Raw genomic sequence first — 20,600 nt, 5'->3', positions numbered from 1 at the left:
TACCCTAACTCTGTAAGGATGTTCCTAAACGCTAATCGTGCAGCTACAAGAGCTGGAAACCTGCTTGGTATTTTTATCTAACATTTTCCCAGATATAAAATATAAACAGAAAAACATTATAACATAAAAAGAATATAAAAATATAGCCCGATGCATCACCCAAAAAGTTGCAAAAATTATTTACATAACTGAATAGAAAAAAGTTATGGATTTCAAACATGCATTTACAAAAAAAAACTAACTAAAAAAAAACACGAGAATGTGTTTGTCAGGAAGGGGTGTAAATTGCAATCTAGAACCGATTGTTTGAAGCTGTATTTACACAGTTCTGTTGGGTCCCCACTTTTTTCCAAGAATATTGTACAGTGTTCAAACTACAGCTAGAGGGCAAAATGCTGGATACTTAAAGAAATCTTTAAAGGGGTTCTCCAGGAATTAAGAAAATGAAAATACACAAATATTACTTTATTATAAATATATTCCCAAATACCTTTCATTAGTTATAATGGCTCATTTTGTCTAGGGAGCAATGATTAGAAGAAACAAAATGGCCGCCGCCCTGTTCGTACACACAAAATCTGTCCTAATCACACAGCAGGACAAGTTACATTACAACACTGAAAGAAAGAGCTGCCTCACCCTTCTCTCTAATCTGACTGTCAGGGATTATGATCCTAACTACAGTTTTTTTTTTTTTTGTTTTACTCATTTTATTGAACGAATCATCAGAAAAGTTCAAAGAACATCAGTATACATGAAGGTCAATAAGACATTCAAATACATAAACAGTACCATATACATACCAATATCAATAAAGGTGAGATGACAATTCACGTATGCAATACATGTACAGAGCAATCATATTTGACAGGGCACATGCTTGTAGTGAGTACATAACCATCTTATCCTAATACTGCGTTAAGATTATCTGAAAATCTAGGAGCTGAATACATAATTTGCATGGACGAACACCAGGCTCCCCATGCTTTACTGAATTTCTGAGGACAACCCCGATTCTTGAATACAATATTGTCATAGGATACCACGTTATTCACAAGTACTTTCCATTGGTTAAGAGAAGGTCGTCTATCACCCATCCATCGAATCGCAATAGCCTTCCGTGCGAGAAACAATGTTTCTCTTAAGAGTATTCTGGCATGGTGAGGATATACCTCTTCATCCAGTATACCAAACAGGCATACTTGTGGGGTTAGTGCTATCGGAGGGTGCGTAAGCGTAGAAAGAAAGCTTGTGATGTCAGACCAAAAGGTTTGTATATAGGGACAGTCCCATATAAGGTGCCAGAAAGTTGCCCCTTCTGCGTCACATCTATGGCACCTAGAATGTGACAATTCTCCTATCTTTTGTAACCGGAAGGGTGATAGATAACTTTGGTGAATAATACATAGCTGTATAAATTTATTATTGATAGATGGGGAAACCAATACAGGAAATTCCATTAGGTCTCTAATTTCTTCATTTGTGATACCCGGTATTAGAGCTATCCATTTGGATAATACCAAGAGGGGGGCCTTATGCATCTTGGTACTCAGCAAGTGAGTGTAAAGAGCAGTGATAAATCCCTTGGGGTCTTGGGAGTGTATGACACAGATCAGTGGGTAATCAGAGATTGATATTGTGATATCCCTAAAGTGAGTGCTCATAGCATGTCGTATTTGAAGGTATTTAAAAAAGGTGGTTCTAGGTAGGTTATGGCATTCTTTCAATTGTTCAAAAGTGTTAAACACATTGTTGGAATATAGATCGCCCAGGACGGTAATCCCATGATCCTTCCAGGTTTGCCTATCCATTCCAGTATGAAGAGAGGGGAAGATAGGGTTTTCCCACAAGGGTATATTAGGGGCTAGTGCTGTATAAGAGTGCATTTTCTTGCCAGTATCCCACACCTGAATGGCTAATTTGTGTATGGGCAGGAGTGTTCGGCTTAAGAGTTTTGGCTGCTCCAGCACTGGCCACAACGAGGAGATATCCAAAAATGCAGCCAACTGCCTTTCTGCTCTAATCAGAACACCCTCCGAGGAGATCCATGACCTTAGCTGTCTCAATTGTCCCGCCAGATAATACAAATATAAGTCAGGCAAGGACATACCTCCCTCTCCTTTCCTTTGGGGGCGACACAGTACGTCAATGGATAACTTAGGTCTATTATTGCCCCAGATAAATGGAGACAGTAGTGACTTATAACGCTACAATATCTTTTGGGGAACAATGAAAGGTGCATGCTCTAAGACATATAACCACTTAGGTAGAATGATTAACTTAATCAGTTTTATCCGACCCAGGAAGGATAATGGGAGACCACCCCATACCCTAAATTTGTCTGCACTATAATTCAGGAGAGGCTGTATGTTGAGAGTGTGGAAAGAGGCTGCATCTTTGGTGATATGAATCCCTAGATACTTAAATTCAGATACTATAGGTAGCTCGGTATTAAGAGATTATGAGGGTAGGGAGTATAACAGAAATAGAACAGATTTAGCCCAATTTATCCTAAGACTGGAAAATTGACTAAATGTTTCAATGAGATAAGTAGCACGAGGTAGCGTAGACTCCACGTCTGACATAAACAGTACCATGTCGTCTGCATATAGTCCCACTCTGTCCTCTTGATCACCTATAAATATTCCCTTGAATTGACCATCAGATCTAATACAGATAGCTAAAGGTTCGATCGCTAAAGCAAATAATAGTGGCGACAACAGGCATCCTTGCCTGGCCCCACGACCCAGATCAAAGTTCGCCGAGCACATACCATTCACCAAAATACCAGCCGAGGGTCGTTTATACAAAACGGATATCCACTTAATAAATGCGGGACCTATTCCAAAGCATTCCAGGGCTGCCAGCAAGTATGGCCATTCTACTGAGTCAAAGGCCTTGGCCATGTCTAGAGATGCTAGGGCCCACTGCCTCCCCCATTGAAGGCCTATTTGGGTGACAACCTGTACTCTACGGATATTATCTGTTGTAGACCTACCAGGACTGATCCGGATGAATAAGGTTTAAAATAACCCCATTCAACCGCTGTGCCAAAATCTTAGCCAAAATATAACCCACAATCAACTGGATCCTTGCCTGGTTTGAGGAGTATCACAATGGTAGCTTTGTATAATGAAGGCGGTAGGATACCTTTTGAAAAGGAGTCACGGTACATTTGCATTAAAGGAGAAACGAATTGGTCAGCATTTCTAGAGTACACTTCTAGGGGTAGCCCATCCGGGCCAGAGAATTTCCAATTTGTCAGAGATTTAATGGCTTCTAATATCTCCTGATCCGATATTGGGCCCTCCAGAGATTGAGCCAATTCCTGCGAGAGCTTGGGGTATTCCAACTCCTGCAGGTAAGTATGAACGGTCTCCTTGGTGTAAACTATTCGAGCCTCATACAGATCTTGATAAAATTCCCGGAAACGGTGAGCTAAGGCCTCCGGTTCCACTACTATAATGCCCTCACCATCTCGAATAAGCAGGATAGCAGGAGATGCCAGATTCTGGTGAACGATATGCGCCAGCAACTCACTAGACTGGTTGCCTAATTCAAAATAAGATTGTTTAGTAAAAAACATTTTGAGCTGGGCCTTTTCCTGTAATAAAGTAAGGTATCACCTCCCAATTTGTAACCACCTCTCCCTATTCTGGGATGTTGGATCTGCAACATACAGCCTCTCCATCTCAGCACACTCCTCAGCTAGGTCTTTTTCTTAATCAAATTTATTTTTATTGTAAGAAAAGCACATTGTCGTGTGAAAAGTCAAACAACTTGTGTACCAGGCGCAGTTGGAAAGATGCTTATTCAGCAAACACATCATATCAAAGATAGTTGCTACACAACTTAGAGAACACATTACATGTGCATACAAAAATATGGTGAGGGAGGGACGACAAGACATGGGGAGGGAGGGGGGGAAGGGGGAGGGGGTGGCGGAGTTAGATGTCAATCGTATAACAGACATAAGCCTAGAAGTCGCGATATTGCTTCCAGGGGGACCATGTTTTGATAAATACCGCTCTGGAGTGGGTTTCCCAGTGTGCTAACTCTTCGAAACGATAAAGCTGGTCAGTTTTCTCGATCCACATTAAGAAGGATGGGGGCGAGTCATTCTTCCACAGCAGTGGGACCAACAGTCGAGCTGCCGTAAGAAGCATGGTTGGGAGATTAGATTTTAAGGGGTCCAACGTGCCATTAGGACACCATAGTAACAGGAGCTTTGCATCCAATCTAACCCGGGTATTACAGATCTTGTTTATAGCTGCCTCCACTTCTACCCAGAAAGGCTTAATTTTCTCACAACTCCACCAAATATGGGAAAGAGAGCCGAGACCTCCTCCGCACCTCCAGCAACTGTCTGGGATAGCTGGGTTGAGCTTATGGAGGAATTCTGGTGTTTTGTACCATCTTGTAAGTAATTTGTAAGAGTTAGCCTGAATCTTAATGCAACGATTGAATCCATGCGAGTGTGTGAGGATTAGCGCTTTCTCAGGTTCGGACAAAGTTGTGGACAACTCCTTTTCCCAAGCTGCGAGGAACCACAGATCTGGAGGGGCGGAGGAGAGTAGCTCCTTCTAGAATGTGGAGAGAGGCTTCCGTGGGCGCTGGGCATTAGAAAGTTTCCCTTCTATCCATGAGGGGTCCGTTGTGGGTCTGGGTATTGTATCAAGAAGTGTCAAGTCTTTTTTATAGGCCATAACCGCTAGGAAAGAGGCTGCCTGAACCCTCGGGAGTGCGTAAATTTTCCTCCAATCAAAAGCTCCGGACTCCGATATAATGTCCTGTAGTTTGAGGCTAGATAACATGACCCGAATCCCTGATGCTTCAGAGGTGGTAGGATGAATATAGGACTGAAGCAGGTGTAAGGGGAGATTCATACTAGGGAACTGGAGGACCGAGGTCCGGTATAATTTGGACCACTCCAATAACAGACCCTTCCATAAAGGCGAGACATACTTGTTATAAGCTGTGCATTGGCGCAGACCCCATAGGACCAGCTTATCCTTATAGGTGAGCATAGCACACTCCAGTTGGGAGACAAGATTGAGAGGGCGCCAGGAAAGGAGGCTCAAAGCGCTATTCAGCATTGATGCTTTATAATAAAGGTAGATATCAGGTAGGCTGAAGCCTCCCAACCTTCTCTCCCGAGTGAGGGTGGCATATGCTAATCTAGGGGACCCGCCAGACCATACAAAAGCTGAGAAGATTCTGCGGACCTCCACAAAGAAGGAATGGGGTAGCCAAATAGGGAGTGTTTGGATGAGGTAAAGTAGTCTGGGGACAATAAAGGCTTTTATATAATTCTTCCGTCCAATCCACGATATAAACGGGAGTTTTAGTGAATGTAAATGTGATCTAATGGATCTAAGTAAAGGGGCTTGGTTAAGCTTAAAAAGATCCTCTGGTTTCGCTGAGATATGGGTACCTAGGAAAGGTATCGATTTGGGGGCCCACGAAAAGGCAGTGGAACGTTTGAGCATTTCAATGGTAGAAGAAGGACAGGAAATATTCAGGGCCTGTGACTTAGTGTAATTAATCTTAAAATTAGAGACCAATCCGTATTCCTCGAAAAGGGCTTGGAGTCTGGGAAACGAGGTCAGGGGCTTGGACGCTATGACCAAGAGATAGTCTGCGAAGGCAGCCGTCAAATGGGTATGTGACCCCAAGGTAATTCCTTGAATGTCCGGATCTTGCCTAATTTTAGCCAGCAGGGTCTCCATGACAATAACAAAAAGGGCAGGTGACAGTGGGCAACCTTGCCTTGTTCCATTAGTAATGGGAAAGGGTGGAGAAAGTAGTCCATTAATCCGAATCCTGGCAGAGGGGAGCGAGTAGAGTGAGAAGATGGGTTGGATGAACTGGTCTGGAAGACCAAACTTCGCCCATGGCCCGAGACATAAATTGCCAGCTGATCCTGTCAAATGCCTTCTCTGCATCTGTACTGAGAAGGGCTAAAGGTATTGAATGCTGTCAAGCATGCGTGATCAAGTGTATGACACGGACCGTATTTTCACTCCCCTGTCTGCCAGTGACGAACCCCACCTGCTCCTTATTGATAATGCCAGGGAGAACCGACTGGATCCGTTGAGCCAGAATCTTGGCCCACCACTTCACATCTGTGTTCAGAAGCGAAATAGGGCGGTAGCTCCCACAGTTTAGGGGAGCCTTATTTTCTTTGTGAATAACCGTGATATGGGCCGAGAGCGATTGTGGGGGGAGGGAGCCCCCTTGGAGTAATTACAAAGGGTGACGAATTGAGGGATTAGAATATGCTTAAAGGTTTTGTAGTAGGAGATGGTGAAGCCATCGGGGCCTGGGCTTTTCCCTGAGGGTATTGAGGAGAGGGCCTTACCAACTTCAGCATCAGTGATAGGGGACAAAAGCTGGGCCGACTGAGATGGGGTAATAGTAGGTTGTTGGAGGGAGGAGAGGAATTTCTCCGTTGCTTCCCCTGATTGTGCTGGTGACAGTTTGGTCGGCGCCTCCAGGTTATAGAGGTCCCTATAGAAGGCACAGAAGGAGTTCGCTATGTCTGAAGTGCTTTTATGCAAAGTGCCTTTATCATCTTTAACGGCTGCAATAAAGGAATCAGTTTTCTGTTTCTTAACTAAAGCGGACATTAACCTGTTCCCCTTGTCCCCATGAGCATATGAACGAAATTTGGCTCGCAATAAGAGCTTAGCTGACGTGACATTTAGCAGGTTCTTGAGCTTTGTGCGGGCATCTGAGAGTTCTAAGGCACAGCTAAGGGCCTGGGAGGATTTGTGTGACAATTCTAGAGCTTGAATCTGGGAAAGGAGCGTCGCCACAGCCTGATTCCGTTGTTTTTTTAATATGGGCGCCTAAGGCTATTAGTTCTCCTCTCAGGACCGCTTTGTGGGTTTCCCAGGTAATGGAGGGGGAGGGTGTTCAGGGCCTAGGGCATTAAGCGCAAAAAATTCAGTTATGATAGAAGACAATTTAGCAGCATGTGAGGGGTCCGAAATAATGGTCTCATTAATACGCCAATTCCATTCCCTCTTTGGGAGGTCCTGCAGAGAAATACTCAAACACCGGGGCATGGTCAGACAGGGTGATGTTCCCTATGTGGGATCGGATAGCCCTATTAGCAAAGGATTTAGATAGAAATAGATAGTCGAGTCTGTGATAGGACGATTTAGCAGCTGAATAGAAGGAGAAGTCCTTACTAGTGGGGTTAGTGGTGCGCCAAATATCAATAACTCCTAGCCTCTGTAAGGCAAGCTTAAGGCGCCGTAAGCGTACATGTGTAATGGCAGACTTCCCATTTGAGGAATCCAATGCGGGTTCAAGAGTAACATTAAAGTCGCCTCCTAAGATCACCATTCCCTCCTTAAAGGAGGACAGCAAGCCAAGGGTCTGAACGAGCCAAGAGACCTGCCCTCTATTGGGAGCATACATATTTGCTAGGGTAACAGGGGCGTCAGCAATAGTGCCCTTAACAAACAGATAGCGACCCTCAGGGTCCAAGGAGACAGCAGATTGCTTAAACGGTAGCTGTTTGTGAATCGCTATGCTGACACCCCTGCTAGCCGAACTGTACGTGCTATGGAACCATTGGTTAAACCTTTTGGGGGGCAATTTGGGGATCTTACCCTCTCGAAAGTGGGTTTCCTGAAAGAATGCTATAGACACTTTATCCCTCTGTAAAAGGGCCAGAACCTGGGACCGCTTGCATGGCTCGTTCATTCCCCTGGCGTTCAGGGAAGATATCACAATAGACGACATTCTGAAATAGAGAACAGATAATCAGCATCTGAAAATACAATATATGACATCTGATGGCAGAGGAGGGGGGCAGACAAGAGGGGAGGAGGGGAGACAAACAGGTAAGGGACATAACATTAGTGCAAAAACATCTTGCAAAGGGAGCTCTACTGAGCACCTGACTGTAAGGCGACCCTTTCTCAGGACGGCTACCAGCCGGGGTCTGTCAGGTGGGGGGTCCCGCAGAGCTATAGAGGACCATTGACTGGCCATCAAACAAAGAAAAGGGTGACCCGTAGGTAACGCCGGGTTAACCCCCTGCAAATTAAGAAAGGAGCAGGGGGTGGGAGAGGTCCAGAGCATAAAGTGATCCAGAAGAGAGTCTGGAAAAAGGGGGATCCACAAATAAATGCTGAGACAATATTCTCCATAACTAACGGACGGGAGCGGCCTAGAATCGGGTATGGTACCCGCAGGAATCAAGGAGGCTTCAGATCTTCTCGCCATAAGGCACAAAGTCCGAGCATTCCGAATGGAGCAGGAAACAAACGTATGTCTCTTTGAGAAACTTCTGTGCTCAGGTTGGAGCTGGAACAGACTTTTCAGCCCTGGTTTTGGGCGCTTTTTTTTTGTAAAGAAGGGGCGCCAATCAGCCGCCTGGGGTGGCGGGAGAGGTGGTTCCTCTAGGTCGGCTGGCATCCACGAGGGAATCTCGATCAGGGTAAGACCCAGCTGGGACCAGCTAGCTTGTAGATCCCTTGGCGAACGGATAGAAATCTGGCATCCGTTTTTAAGGACCGCAATGCCAAAGGGGTAGAGCCACCGGAATGGGGTAGCTGCCGCTTTAAGGGCATCCAGGAGCGGGTGAAGGATGCGTGGACGGGGCCAGGTCCTGAAAGAACGTAACTGGCGTACCTTCATGTTGCAGCTGCTCCGCTTCTCTGCTGGCTCTCATGAGTGCAGCGGTATCGACATAGCTGAGGAGGCCGCAAATCACATCTCGAGGAGGTTCTGTGGCTTTAGGTTTAGGCCTAAGCGCTCGGTGGATTCTCTCGATTATTATCCGATCTGCTTTTTCAGGCCCCAGAAGATTCGCAAATATTTTGCGTGCAATTTTATCAAGCGCTTCATTAGCAATCGATTCTGGAAGCCCGCGGATCCTCAGGTTCTTCCTGCGGCTGCGGTTCTCCTGATCTTCAATCCTCAGAAGCGCTTCATTAAGTAAATCGGTGGGAGCAGATCGCATTATACGATTTTTCTTCCCTTTGGAAAGCAGCTTCCTGTACGCTCTCAAGGTCGGACACCCGGTGCCCGATGCTTCGGAGGTCTTCTTTGATATCAGATAAGTCCTTCTTTATAGGGGCCAATGCTGAATTCAGCACTTCAAGGAGTGCAGCTTTGGTAAATGTTCCCCTCTGCTTGCGCGATTTGCAGGTCGAGGCATCTGAGACACTCCCGGCATCTGAGTCTTCCTCCATGTCGGATAGCTGGGCCGGGGCCGGCGCCATCTTAGGTGTTTCAGCCGACCGAAGCTTCTGTTGTTTTCTTAAGAATTGGTCCATGTCAGGCTGTCTGGACCGAACAGGAGTGGGATCTGCTTGATCCTTGGATCTTTCTTTACCCACTTTGCCCATCAGAGCTGTGCTGTAAGCTGATTAGAGGGGTTAAATCGCCGGCAAGGTTGAGGAGCTCAGCAACTTGCAGCCATTCAGCTACGCAGCCAGGCTCCGCCCCCCCAGCTAGGTCTTTTTCTTGTTTAGCAGAGTTACGTCTGATAAACGAGATAGAGGATCTCAAGCACCCGCTCAAATATGCCTTCAGCGTCTCCCACACCATTGACCTATCATTATAAGCAGCGTGGTCTGACAAAAACACAGACAATTGGTCCAGAATACGGTCCGAAGGTGGAAATAATGTAAGCCAAAAGGGGTGTACCCTCATGGAGCGCCCTGTGCCCCTTACATTCATCAATAGGGATAGTAGGATAGGGTTATGGTCCGACACCCCTCTGGCACCATATTCCACCTGATAAGGGAGTGAACACACTGTGGAGCCACCAAAGACATAGTCAATGTGGGACAAGGAGTTATGGCTAGCTGACTGACATGAGTAAGCCTGATCATCCGGGTGCTTAAGGCGCCATAAGTCCAGCCACCCCACCTCAGTCAACAATTTGGACAATGGTGATTCTGATTGAGCACTCCAACAAGGCTGCTCCTCACCATAAAACCTGTCCAGTAGGGGGTGTAGGGTCATGTTTAAGTCCCCCATAAATATAGTCCGTGCAGAGTATTACAGGTTACGCTTATCATATATGCTGCTTCACAGCAGCTAAAGCAAGACAACAACATTATGCAATAATGCAGTGGTATAAAATGCATGCTATGCAATGAGCAATAAAGATCAGATGTTAGAGGGACAAAACATGAGTGACATCAAACTATAAGGTAAGTAAGGCACACAATTGGCATAACATGTCTTCAGTAAACCCCCTGCAAACAACGGAGAAGACCTTGACAGGTGATAACAACTAAAGGTTGCAGTGAGTGTTCATCTCGGGGAAGAGAATGAAATCCGGGAAGAGCATGATATTTGCATTTTCAAAGCGAAGCTCTTGCTTGCGACGGGCCAGCTGTAGAATGAGGTCTCGATCTGCAGACGTCAGTAGTCGCGCCAATAATGGCCGCGGTGGTGCTCCAGGAGGCATCTGTTTGGCCGGTACCCTGTGCGCCCTCAACAATAAAGGCAGAAGAGAAGGCGGCATCAGGGAAAGTGGCTCGCAGCCATGTTGACACTAAATCACACGGGCTATTACCCTCTGCACGCTCAGGAAGTCCCACTATACGCAGGTTGTTGTGACGCGTGTGATTTTCGTAGTCGTCGCACTTTTGCTGCCAGTAATCCACTTTCTTTTCCAAATCAGCCAAGCGAGCTGGTAATGGGCTCAGTTGGTTTTCCACCTCCACAATAAGGTCACGCATGTTTTGCATGTCGTGTCTCAGGAGACCGATATCTATCTTCACCTCCTCCATCTTCCCTGAAAGAGAGGAGCGGCAGGTAGCTATTGCCTGGAGTAGTTGATCGGTCACCTGTTTAAGGGAGGGTTCGGTTGCCAGATTTAAAACTGTACTATATAACTTCCCTGGTTTCCATGTTAAAGGGTTGGACACGGCCCTCCCAGGATCTGCCCTGGGTCCAGCTTTAAAGGGTTTCTACCACTTCGTTTTCACATAATTAGGTGTCAGACACTAGCGATCCGCTAGTGTCTGCTCTGAAAAACAATCCTAATATAATAGCTTTTGGGGCAGCCGTTTCGCTAAAAAAAGAACTTATATTGATATGCTAATGACCCTCTAGGTGCTATGGGGGCGTCATTAGCACCTAGAGCAGGGATGTCAAACTCGTGGCCCTCCAGCTGTTGCAAAACTACAACTCCCATCATGCCTGGGCATACTACAGCTATCAGGGAATGATGGGAGTTGTAGTTTTGCAACATCTGGAGGGCCATGAGTTTGACATCCATGACCTAGAGGATCGGTCTACCTTCACAAGATGCCGCCGCCCAGCGCGTCCCTCCAGCCTGCCCATCTCCTCCGGAATGCGATCAAGCGGACGACTTCTCGCGCATGCGTAGTGCGCGTCTGTATTCTGTGCATGCGCAGTGAATGTCCGACCGCTTCCCTGCTCAGACATCTCCACTGCGCCTGCGCCGATGACGTCATAGTCATCTCTGCCCCAAAAGCTATTATATTAGGATTGTTTGGCAGAGCAGACACTAGCGGATCGCTAGTGTCTGACACCTAATTATGTGAAAACAAAGTGGTAGAAACCCTTTAAGCCTCTCAAGCTGCTTCATACTCTTTAGAGGGACTGTTAAGCTTGCCATTTTGGAATATACCCATTCCCAAAAATTTAGGCCAGACGGTGTTGGCATCTCTGAAAGCGTGGTCCAGGTATCATGTTTTAGCAGACACGGACACTCCCCCTTTCAGTGCTTCGGTCACTACTTCCCCAAACAGACTTGTCACAATGGGCGTCAGCAGACATCCACAGGGTGGGGGACTTGTTGATTCATGGGGTATTGCAGCCATTCCAATGGATCAGAGACAAATTTTCTATCCCTAGCAGGGAGTTTTTCAAGTATCTCCAGGTCCGACATTTATTGCAAGACCTGCAGCCATCTGGAGTAAAAATGGACAGATTGGCAAAGCTATATCTCATGAGTAATCTGAAAGGTTTGAAACCCCTTTATTACACCATTCTCTACCCGGGGTCCTTTAAACGCTCACATTTGATGGTGGCGTGGGAGAAGGACATGAATCTGTCTATTTCTGAAAAGGAATGGCTGCAGGCCCTCAGAACGATACAAAAATATTTGAAGTGCGTCTCCCATGTAGAATTGGCGATTAAAACAATTTTAAGATGGTACTATACGCCAGATAAACTGGCACTTATGTATGACTCAGTTTCTGACAGATGTTGGAGAGGATGCGGATGTAGGGGTACCCTGTTTCATATATTATGGCAATGTCCTAAGATACAATTGTATTGGTCAGACTGTAAAGAATTATTGGCCAAAATTGTACCTCATGGGATAACTTTGTCACCACAAATGGTCCTATTACTGATGGGAGTAGATTCCCTACCTGTCCGCCTGAGGGCCATACACTGTATCCTCTGTGTTACAGCGAAACTATTACTGTTGTAAGTGGAAAACCCAAGATATACCAGATATCTCTGAATTGATAGATACAATTAACACCACATACTCATATGAGAGAATTATAGCTTGGGGGGGGGGGGGGGTATGATAGGTTCCTCCAAAATTGGATGCCATGGTCAGGTTCCCTATATAGTACCCAATTTTAGAAACTACATTGTCTTGACTAATGTGGGGCCTTAATCTAATTCGCCTGGAAAAAAAAACATCCTGGTCTGTGGTGTGGACATTTAGACGTTTGGACAATTGGCAATTGGTTTTGAGTTTCAGACATAGGTAGCCACTTAACTCAATAATATTTTCGCTGACAGCAGGCATTTATAGTATCTGTAATGCATACTGGTTTCTTCGTATAGAAGAACGTTTCTTTGTTATACATTATTGTTTGCGAATCGGGAATGCCCGAGGCTTTAAGGTTTTTTTTTCTCTCTCTATATTGATAAATTCAATAAAAACTATTGAAACAAAAAGTTTTGGGAATCAGACCAGGCAAACTCTCTGAGCTCCTCAGTTGCAGACAGCGCCTTGTTACGTGACATCCCTGTTCTGCGGGAACGTCCCGGTCTTCTCCTCTGTGGGTGATATGATTGCGGTTAGTAAGTTCAGGATAACTGCAACGTTAGGACGTCAGTGACAGAGCTCAGCTAGACACATCCGTCCCCTGACTACAGTTTAATATGATATTTAGCTGAATCTTTGTGGGAATGGAGTTGAGACACCAGGAGACATGAAGTACAGAGAGGACAGACTGTGGTAATGGAGAGTGCACACAAGTGCTGCTGCCTATTAGCCACATCTGCTCATGAGCTCCATTCCTACAGAGATTCAGCTAAAGATCTTATCATCTGTATTTGGGATCATAATCCCTGACAAGTAGAGAGGAGGATGAGGCAGCTCTTTACCTCAGTGTTGTGAAGTAACTTGTCCTGCTGTGTGATTAGGACAGGTTTTGTATGTATTAATAGGATGGTGGCCATTTTATTTCTCCTAATGATTGCTCCCTAGACAAAATGAGCCATTATAACCAATGTAAGGTATTTGGGAATATATTTATAATGAAGTAATGTTTAAGTATTTTCATTTTCTTAATTCCCAGAGAACCCCTTTAAGAAGCCCCTAGAATGACCACTGTTAATGCCAAAGTACAAAAGTCTACTTTTAGAAAATACTGTACAAATGAGATCTACATGCCATATGAAAAGCTATTGTCCAGACAGAACATAAGGCAGTACTGAAGGTACACAGCCAGGACTTCAGAATCAATGCAGGATATTTAGTAATACTATCTGCAATTTAGACATCTTATAATTTAACCATTCGGAAGAAGTGCACAATTTATCAAAGTAGTTCACACTTTGTGATAGCTTTGGTATATCTTGCTATACATTTTAAACACTTTTCTTTTTCTTACGCCCTTTTCCTAGATCCATTTTAAAATTGTGAGATGAGCTCAAAAAGTGTCTAAACAAAATAAATTTGGCATAAGGCACTTATAGCAGTTTGATGGGCATAAATCAAGCCACAATTCTCGCACACATACAGTCACAAGAAAAATAAACTACCTCCTCTTTGAATTCTAGGGTTGAAAATTAGGTAAATACAACCTCAGATAGACAACAACACATAACAGAATGGAAAATGCATGTTTGAAAAAGTAAGCACACCCCATAAATCAAAAGCTTGTACAATAAACTGGTCCCACCACAGCATTTCAATGTGATTTGGGTCTGGACTTTGGCTGGGCCATTGCAATACCTTGAGTCTTTTCTTTTTCATCCATTCTTTTGAATGGCGTTTCTGGGTCTGCTTGTGAGATCCGTTTCAAGGCTCTCACAAGCGGCCCAAAACTACTCAGTTAAGCCCCAATGCATTCTGAATGGATAAGGATCTGCTCAGAATGCATCAATTTCGCTGCATTTGATCTCCGTTGCATTTTTTAGACGGTCACTAAAACGCAGGCGGTCACGTTTTTGTGACCGTCTGACTAGTGCAGAGCCTAACTGATCCGTCTAGACCAGATCCAGAGAAGGGGATGAAGGCGAGGTAAGTACATAGGGACTGCGGTATTACCAAAAAAAACACTGCCCCCTTACCTCCCTAAATGCAGAGCCTGGTCCTTCTAGTAAGCAGCAGCCAATCCTCCTTGCCTGCGCCACAGATACAAAAAATCTCTTCTGGTTGGCCCTCAATGCAAGCTGCTCCTGCGCCACCCGTCCCAGCTGGATGTTTCTTCCGGTCGGCCCACAACAGCTAATCGGAGCCCCGGCTTATAGATGGCCTTTTAAATTTCAACTGGGCTGAACATAAGTGAGGGGCCACAGACATTGCTATTAGTTTAGTCCTGGGCTTCTCTTTTAGCCTAGGCCTAAAGCCCAGGGCCTCCCCTCAGAGGAGGGGTTTTCATACGATTGAGTGGGCGCGTTTTCCCCCCTTGCTTCGAATGGGAGATTGAAGCCCCTTTCTTCTCCTTCTGGCATTAATTTTTTAGCATCTATATATTTTGTCCTCCCCTTATGGGACTCTCAGACACCAAAATCCATCTCTCGGCCTTTCAAACTAGTCTAGAGGGCGGCTTTTAGCCTCATGTCTATAGAATATTTGCACTAGCACTGGATGTTGTAACAGTTTTTCTTCAACAGGTAGATTATTTGCACTAATACCTAATGCTTTGTCTATTGCCACATTAACCCCATTCAACAGGTGGAGTGCTTTATACTATAAATGGATGCTGCAGCTACTATTACATGACCTCTTCAACAGCTGAAGTATCTGCACTGACAAATGATGGTGTAGTTGACAAGCCCACACATTTCTAATGGCACTGGTCATCCGTAACCCTTCAACAGACTAAGTATCTGCAATTACACTGTATACTGTAGCATCTCTGATGTACTTCTTACTTCGGATGTACACTCTTAGTGGCCACTGTAGTTAGCAAAACCTACTTTTTTCTGTGTCACAGGTGAGGTATAGGCACTAACAATTGATGCCATAACTGCATCAGTGTTCTCCCCCTTACCAGGTGAAACGATTGTTCTGTTTTTTGTACACATCACTGTTACCTGACTCTTTGCTAAGACGCAACAACCTACCGTTTTTTCCCCCCTTCAACATGGGGAGTAATTGCATTCTCCCTAGATACAGAATCTGTCTAGTCTACTATGATCCCCAGGCAACTGGCAAGTGTATTACCCCTTCTATTGCGGCAGTACCTGCTCTAAACCCATATCTTGTATCTGACCGTTCTTTTTCCCACTTCAGTTTTTTTTGCAATGTGTTTCAACATAATAACTCTCCATAGGCGGAGTACTTGCACTATCCCTGGTTGTGGTATCTGTCCAGACTAAACACTCCCAAGGTAACCACACTCTCCCAGTCTACAGGTGGATTTACTACATTGTTGCTGTATCTTATTTCTATGACCTTATGTAACTCTGTCTCTGGCAAGGTGCATGTTCTCTTGTTCAACGTTAGGTTTGACCAGTCTAGGCAGTTCCGATGTGTATCTGGCAGCTACTCTCCTCTCTTGACAGTTTATATAAAACAAACCTCAGTGGCTCTTGTACATCAGGCTACCTCACTGCCACTCTCACTATTCACACTATTGTGGTTTCTCATTCTTTAGCTGTGGTATCCAATGTATTGTTACATTTTTGGATATACCGGTACTCTCCATAGCTGAACTAATACTGACATCTCTGGATGTTTTCCTGGTGACCATACGTGCCCTCTCACGTGTTCTCGGTGGCTACATTTCGCTTTTCTCTACACAGTACAATCTGTGTCTCTATTCTGTTTGCTTAACCCTGCAAGCATCTTTCATGTTGTAGCACTTGGTTCACCATTGGTGTCTCATCAGGGAAAGTTGGCCTACTGTCCTGGTCATTAGAAACGCCTATATTACTAGCAAAAGACACTGCAACACATATAGAAACATATCAGAATATCTTTATTAGTCCATAAAACTCAGCATAAAAACAATTAATTGCATTGACACACCACAAGCAACAAAGGGGCTGTTAAGGGTCGCCTGTAGGAACATATACAAAGTCTAATAAGGGAAAATATGCACAAAAGGTAAAAACCATATGGTATTCCCCCAAACTATTATCCATAAACAAAAAAAGAGTATATAAAGCAATATAAGGCAATATAATACAGACCGAGATCGGCACCACCAAAATAGAACCACCCCGACAAGTGTTTCAAGTCAGCTTCCTCAGGGTAGACTCAATGAGGGACTTCAACTACCCAGATATAGACTGGGAAACTGAAACCTGTAGATCTCATAAAGGAAACAGATTGTTGGCAATAACCAAATACAATAACCTTTCCCAAAAGGTTCAGGATCTGACTAGAGGGACGGCCTCTAATACTGGACTTAGTATTAACCAAAAGACCTGACCCAGGAAGTTAGTGCAGCTGCGTCTTAAAAAGATTAAAAATAGACAAATGGGACCAGATGGCATACACCCCCGTATCCTAAGGGAATTAAGTAATGTCATAGCCAAACCCTTATATCTGATATTTACAGACTCTATACTGACAGGGTGTGTTCCACAGGATTGGCGCATAGCAAATGAGGTGCCAATATTCAAAAAGGGTCCAAAAACAGAGCCCGGAAACTAAAGGCCACTAAGGATACTTTAACACTGGCGTTTTGGGTTTCCAGTTGAGAGATGCGTTCAGGGCTCTCACAAGCGGTCCAAAACGGATCAGTTTTGCCCTAATGCATTCTGGACGCTGGGGCCCTGTACACTGAAGAGCCGCAAGGGTTGGGTCCTACTGTGCCATGCCACACCTGGGCAGCCTGCCGGACTGCGTAACGTCACCCCAGTCCGCTTTCCCCGCACTGTAGCCAGACAAGTCTTTTATTTTTTATTATAATTATATATTTTACATTTGGCGACTAAAAAATTCATTTGGCTCCTAAATTTTTCAGATTAGGAGCCAATGGCTCCTTGAGATTTTTTTTTGTCTGGAGCCCTGACCTCACAGTTTTTTTTTTACCTTCTTCTAGATCAACTTGCAAGAAAACAGGCCGAACTACTGTAGATGGACAAATGTCTTTTTCCAGCCTTATAAACGATGTTATTACTGTATGTTACTATGTGTATTCTGTTTTTCTCATGACTATCACTGCAGCTTAGGAAATCTCCACCACTGCGCAGACAAGGAAAACCATCTTGTGTAGGGCTCAGTTGACACAGATGAGAAACACGCTGTGCCAAGGAACAAGTGACTAATAAATACTGTGAACGGGATAAAGAATTGTAAGTCAGTCATTCTATCAGCCATAAATTGTGAATTATAAAAGCATACACACACAGAGGTTGCAGTAGAAATGCACTGCATTGTAGTAAATTTTGATGATATGTTTCAGCTTAAGACTTTACCTTTTTAAACTAGTGATGTTGTTTGAAGTCAGATACAACTCTTCAAGTGCAGGCCACATAACAGCACACTGTAAAACCTTTCAGATACAAAAATGATGAAAATACTCAGTTTCATAAAAGGAAATTGTCACCTGCTGCAAGGCAGATACATTAATAGATGTATTTAACACTACTGCTGACATTGGATCAGTAATATGTATGTCCCCCCGCAATCTTGTTCTGGAATAAATGGAAACACTTTCTCCTGCAGTCTTCTTCATTATGTGATTCATCTTATGAGTGAAGAAGTGTATTAGACTGGGTAGACTGCAGCTGCATCTCCCTCCTGTCTCATATTACCATTATAATTCCAGAGCAGATACTGTGCTATCCACAACTGATGAGCAGTTTCTCAATCATAAAGAAAGCTGCAGCGGTCAAGAGACTTGCTTTTCTAATGCACAGAATAGAGGGCAGTCACTTGACGGCAGGCCCATTCTCACTTGTCCACTGATCATAGAGTAATAACTGTACATGAACTCATGGAGACCCTGTGGAATGGATATTATGGTTTAGTCTCTATGAACCAGCACGAGGATGACAGTACTTTTATACTATTATAAGACAACTGATAACCTATCCACAGAATATATGCAAGTGTCTGAACATCAGGGGACCCCTATCCGCTGCCAGGAGAATGGGGGCTTGTGTTCTACATATGAATGGATCTACAGACACAAATGCTTGTTTGCTGTATCTCCAGAAGACCCAGAGAGCTGAATGTAGCACAGGCATAGCTGTGACTTCAAATGGTGGAGAACAGATTCCCATTCTCGTGATCGGCAGGGTCCCCAGCGGTTGGACCCCCGCTGATCAGACATTTATCCCCCATCTTGTGGATAGAGGATAAGTCTTTTTAATGGGACAACCCATTTAACTAATCTAAAAACTTTTATTGAACAAACGTACACGTGCATGCACCAGCAGGGAATAATACAGATACATCACATGCCTGCCACTTCCATTACTGTCACCAGAACGCTGTCCTGCAGAGCATCGGGTGGAGAAAGCATAATTAAAAAAAACAAAGTATGAGTCCCCTACCTTTTCATTTGTACACAGTGCAACTTAAAGTGGTTGTGCAGGCAATATATATTGATGACCTATTCTCAGGATAGTGTGGTAATGGTAATGTGAACAGGAAAGTATATGGTAAAGTCCTGGAAGGGGTGTATATCTCACCCAGGTTCCTCAACTGAGTGAGGTAAGTAAGATCCAGCTATTTTCTTTAGTAGTTTATGGGCTGGATTTTATTGGACTGGGGAAGGTAGGCTTGGTAGAGGGACCTCCCCAGTCCACGCCATTCCAGCGCATGTTTTCATGCTGCATAATGTAAGGACTCATGCCCACGACCGTTCCTTTTTTTGCGGTCCACAAACCGCGGAACGGGCGGCCCATTGTAGAAATGCCTATTCTAGTCCGCAATATAGACAAGAATAGGACACGCTACATTTTTTTTTGCGGGGCCACAGAATGGAGCAACGGATGCGGACAACACAAGGTTGTGTGCATGAGGCCTAATGAACAGAATGTAGAGCTCACATGGAGCCTCCTCTTCAAGCAGGTGATCAGCAGGGTGCCAGTTTTCAGACCCCTGCCAATCAGATATTGATTACCTATCCTCAGGATAGGACATCAATATATATTGCCTGCACAACCCCTTTAATAACACAATGGATGAGATTTATTAAAACTGGTGTAATGGAAAACTAGCTTAGTTGCCGATAGCAACTAATAAGATTCCACCTTTCATTTTTGAAAGGAGCTGTCAGAACTTTTGATGTTAATAAGAGTCCATCAAATAAGGCCTATATAGGTATCTGAATAGGAACTTTGAAAAGAGAAGCCATGTTGGTCTGAATTGATATTTTTCAATTACCAAAGATTAGATTTAGGGTCCATTCACACGTCCGCAATTTCGTTCCGCATTTTGCGGAACGGAATTGCGGACCCGTTCATTTCTATGGGCAGCACGATGTGCTGCCTGGATCCGGAATTGCGGGTCCGCACTTCCGGGTCCGCAATGCCAATCCCGAAAAATACAGAACATGTCCTATTCTTGTCCGCAATTGCGGACAAGAATAGGCATTTTCTATTAAGTGCCGGTGATGTGCGGTCCGCAAAATGCAGAACGCACATTGCCGATGTCAGTGTTTTGCGGATCCACACACACGGACGTGTGAATGGACCTTTATGTGAAGAATTTTGTTTATAAAACTTAAGAGGCTTAGACAGATTCAATAAAGATATTGACGCAGATAAGATACCTAGAAATCTGTTGAGTCAAATTAGATGCAGGGAATAGAAAGACATTAATGTTATTGGTGATCAAGATGGATCAGTTTTGGCTATGTTACAGATAATACAAACTGATCCAATCTGAATGGATGCATGCGGTTGTATTATCTGAACGGAAGCGTTTGTGCAGATCCATGACGGATCCGCACAACATGCGAGTGTAAAAGTAGCCTTAGGGGGGAGGGGAGGAGGTGACAAAAAAACTGCAAACCAGCGATCCTAGTGATATGCCCCCATTGTCTGAGATGGCAAAACCCCTTTAAGATTTAAATTTGCCCCTCATTTTAACTTTATTATGATTTGTAGTCCCCTTGTGGGACTTTAATGAGCCAACATTACTGCAGCCAATCGCAGGCCACAGTAGTGAATGGCTCTCCATGCGTCATGACAGCTGGCCATGTCACGCAATGGGT

At 44.4% G+C, this 20,600-nt stretch overlaps 1 protein-coding gene across 1 annotated transcript in view; it reads right to left on the bottom strand.

The window, feature by feature from the left end:
• Positions 1-17,938, bottom strand: part of TBCE (tubulin folding cofactor E) — a 95,796-nt gene extending 77,858 nt beyond the window's left edge. The window contains exon 1 of the mRNA XM_044274984.1: positions 17,851-17,938. Within this exon, the coding sequence (XP_044130919.1) occupies positions 17,851-17,909 (59 nt within the window). The 5' untranslated portion in view covers positions 17,910-17,938. The remainder of the gene's footprint in view (positions 1-17,850) is intronic.
• Between the last annotated feature and the right edge of the window lie 2,662 nt (positions 17,939-20,600).

Source organism: Bufo gargarizans, unplaced genomic scaffold (genome assembly GCF_014858855.1).
Source record: "Bufo gargarizans isolate SCDJY-AF-19 unplaced genomic scaffold, ASM1485885v1 original_scaffold_2196_pilon, whole genome shotgun sequence".
Classification (NCBI taxonomy): domain Eukaryota; kingdom Metazoa; phylum Chordata; class Amphibia; order Anura; family Bufonidae; genus Bufo; species Bufo gargarizans.
Note: the sequence above shows the minus strand (reverse complement) of the source record. Positions and strands in the feature narration are given on the sequence as shown.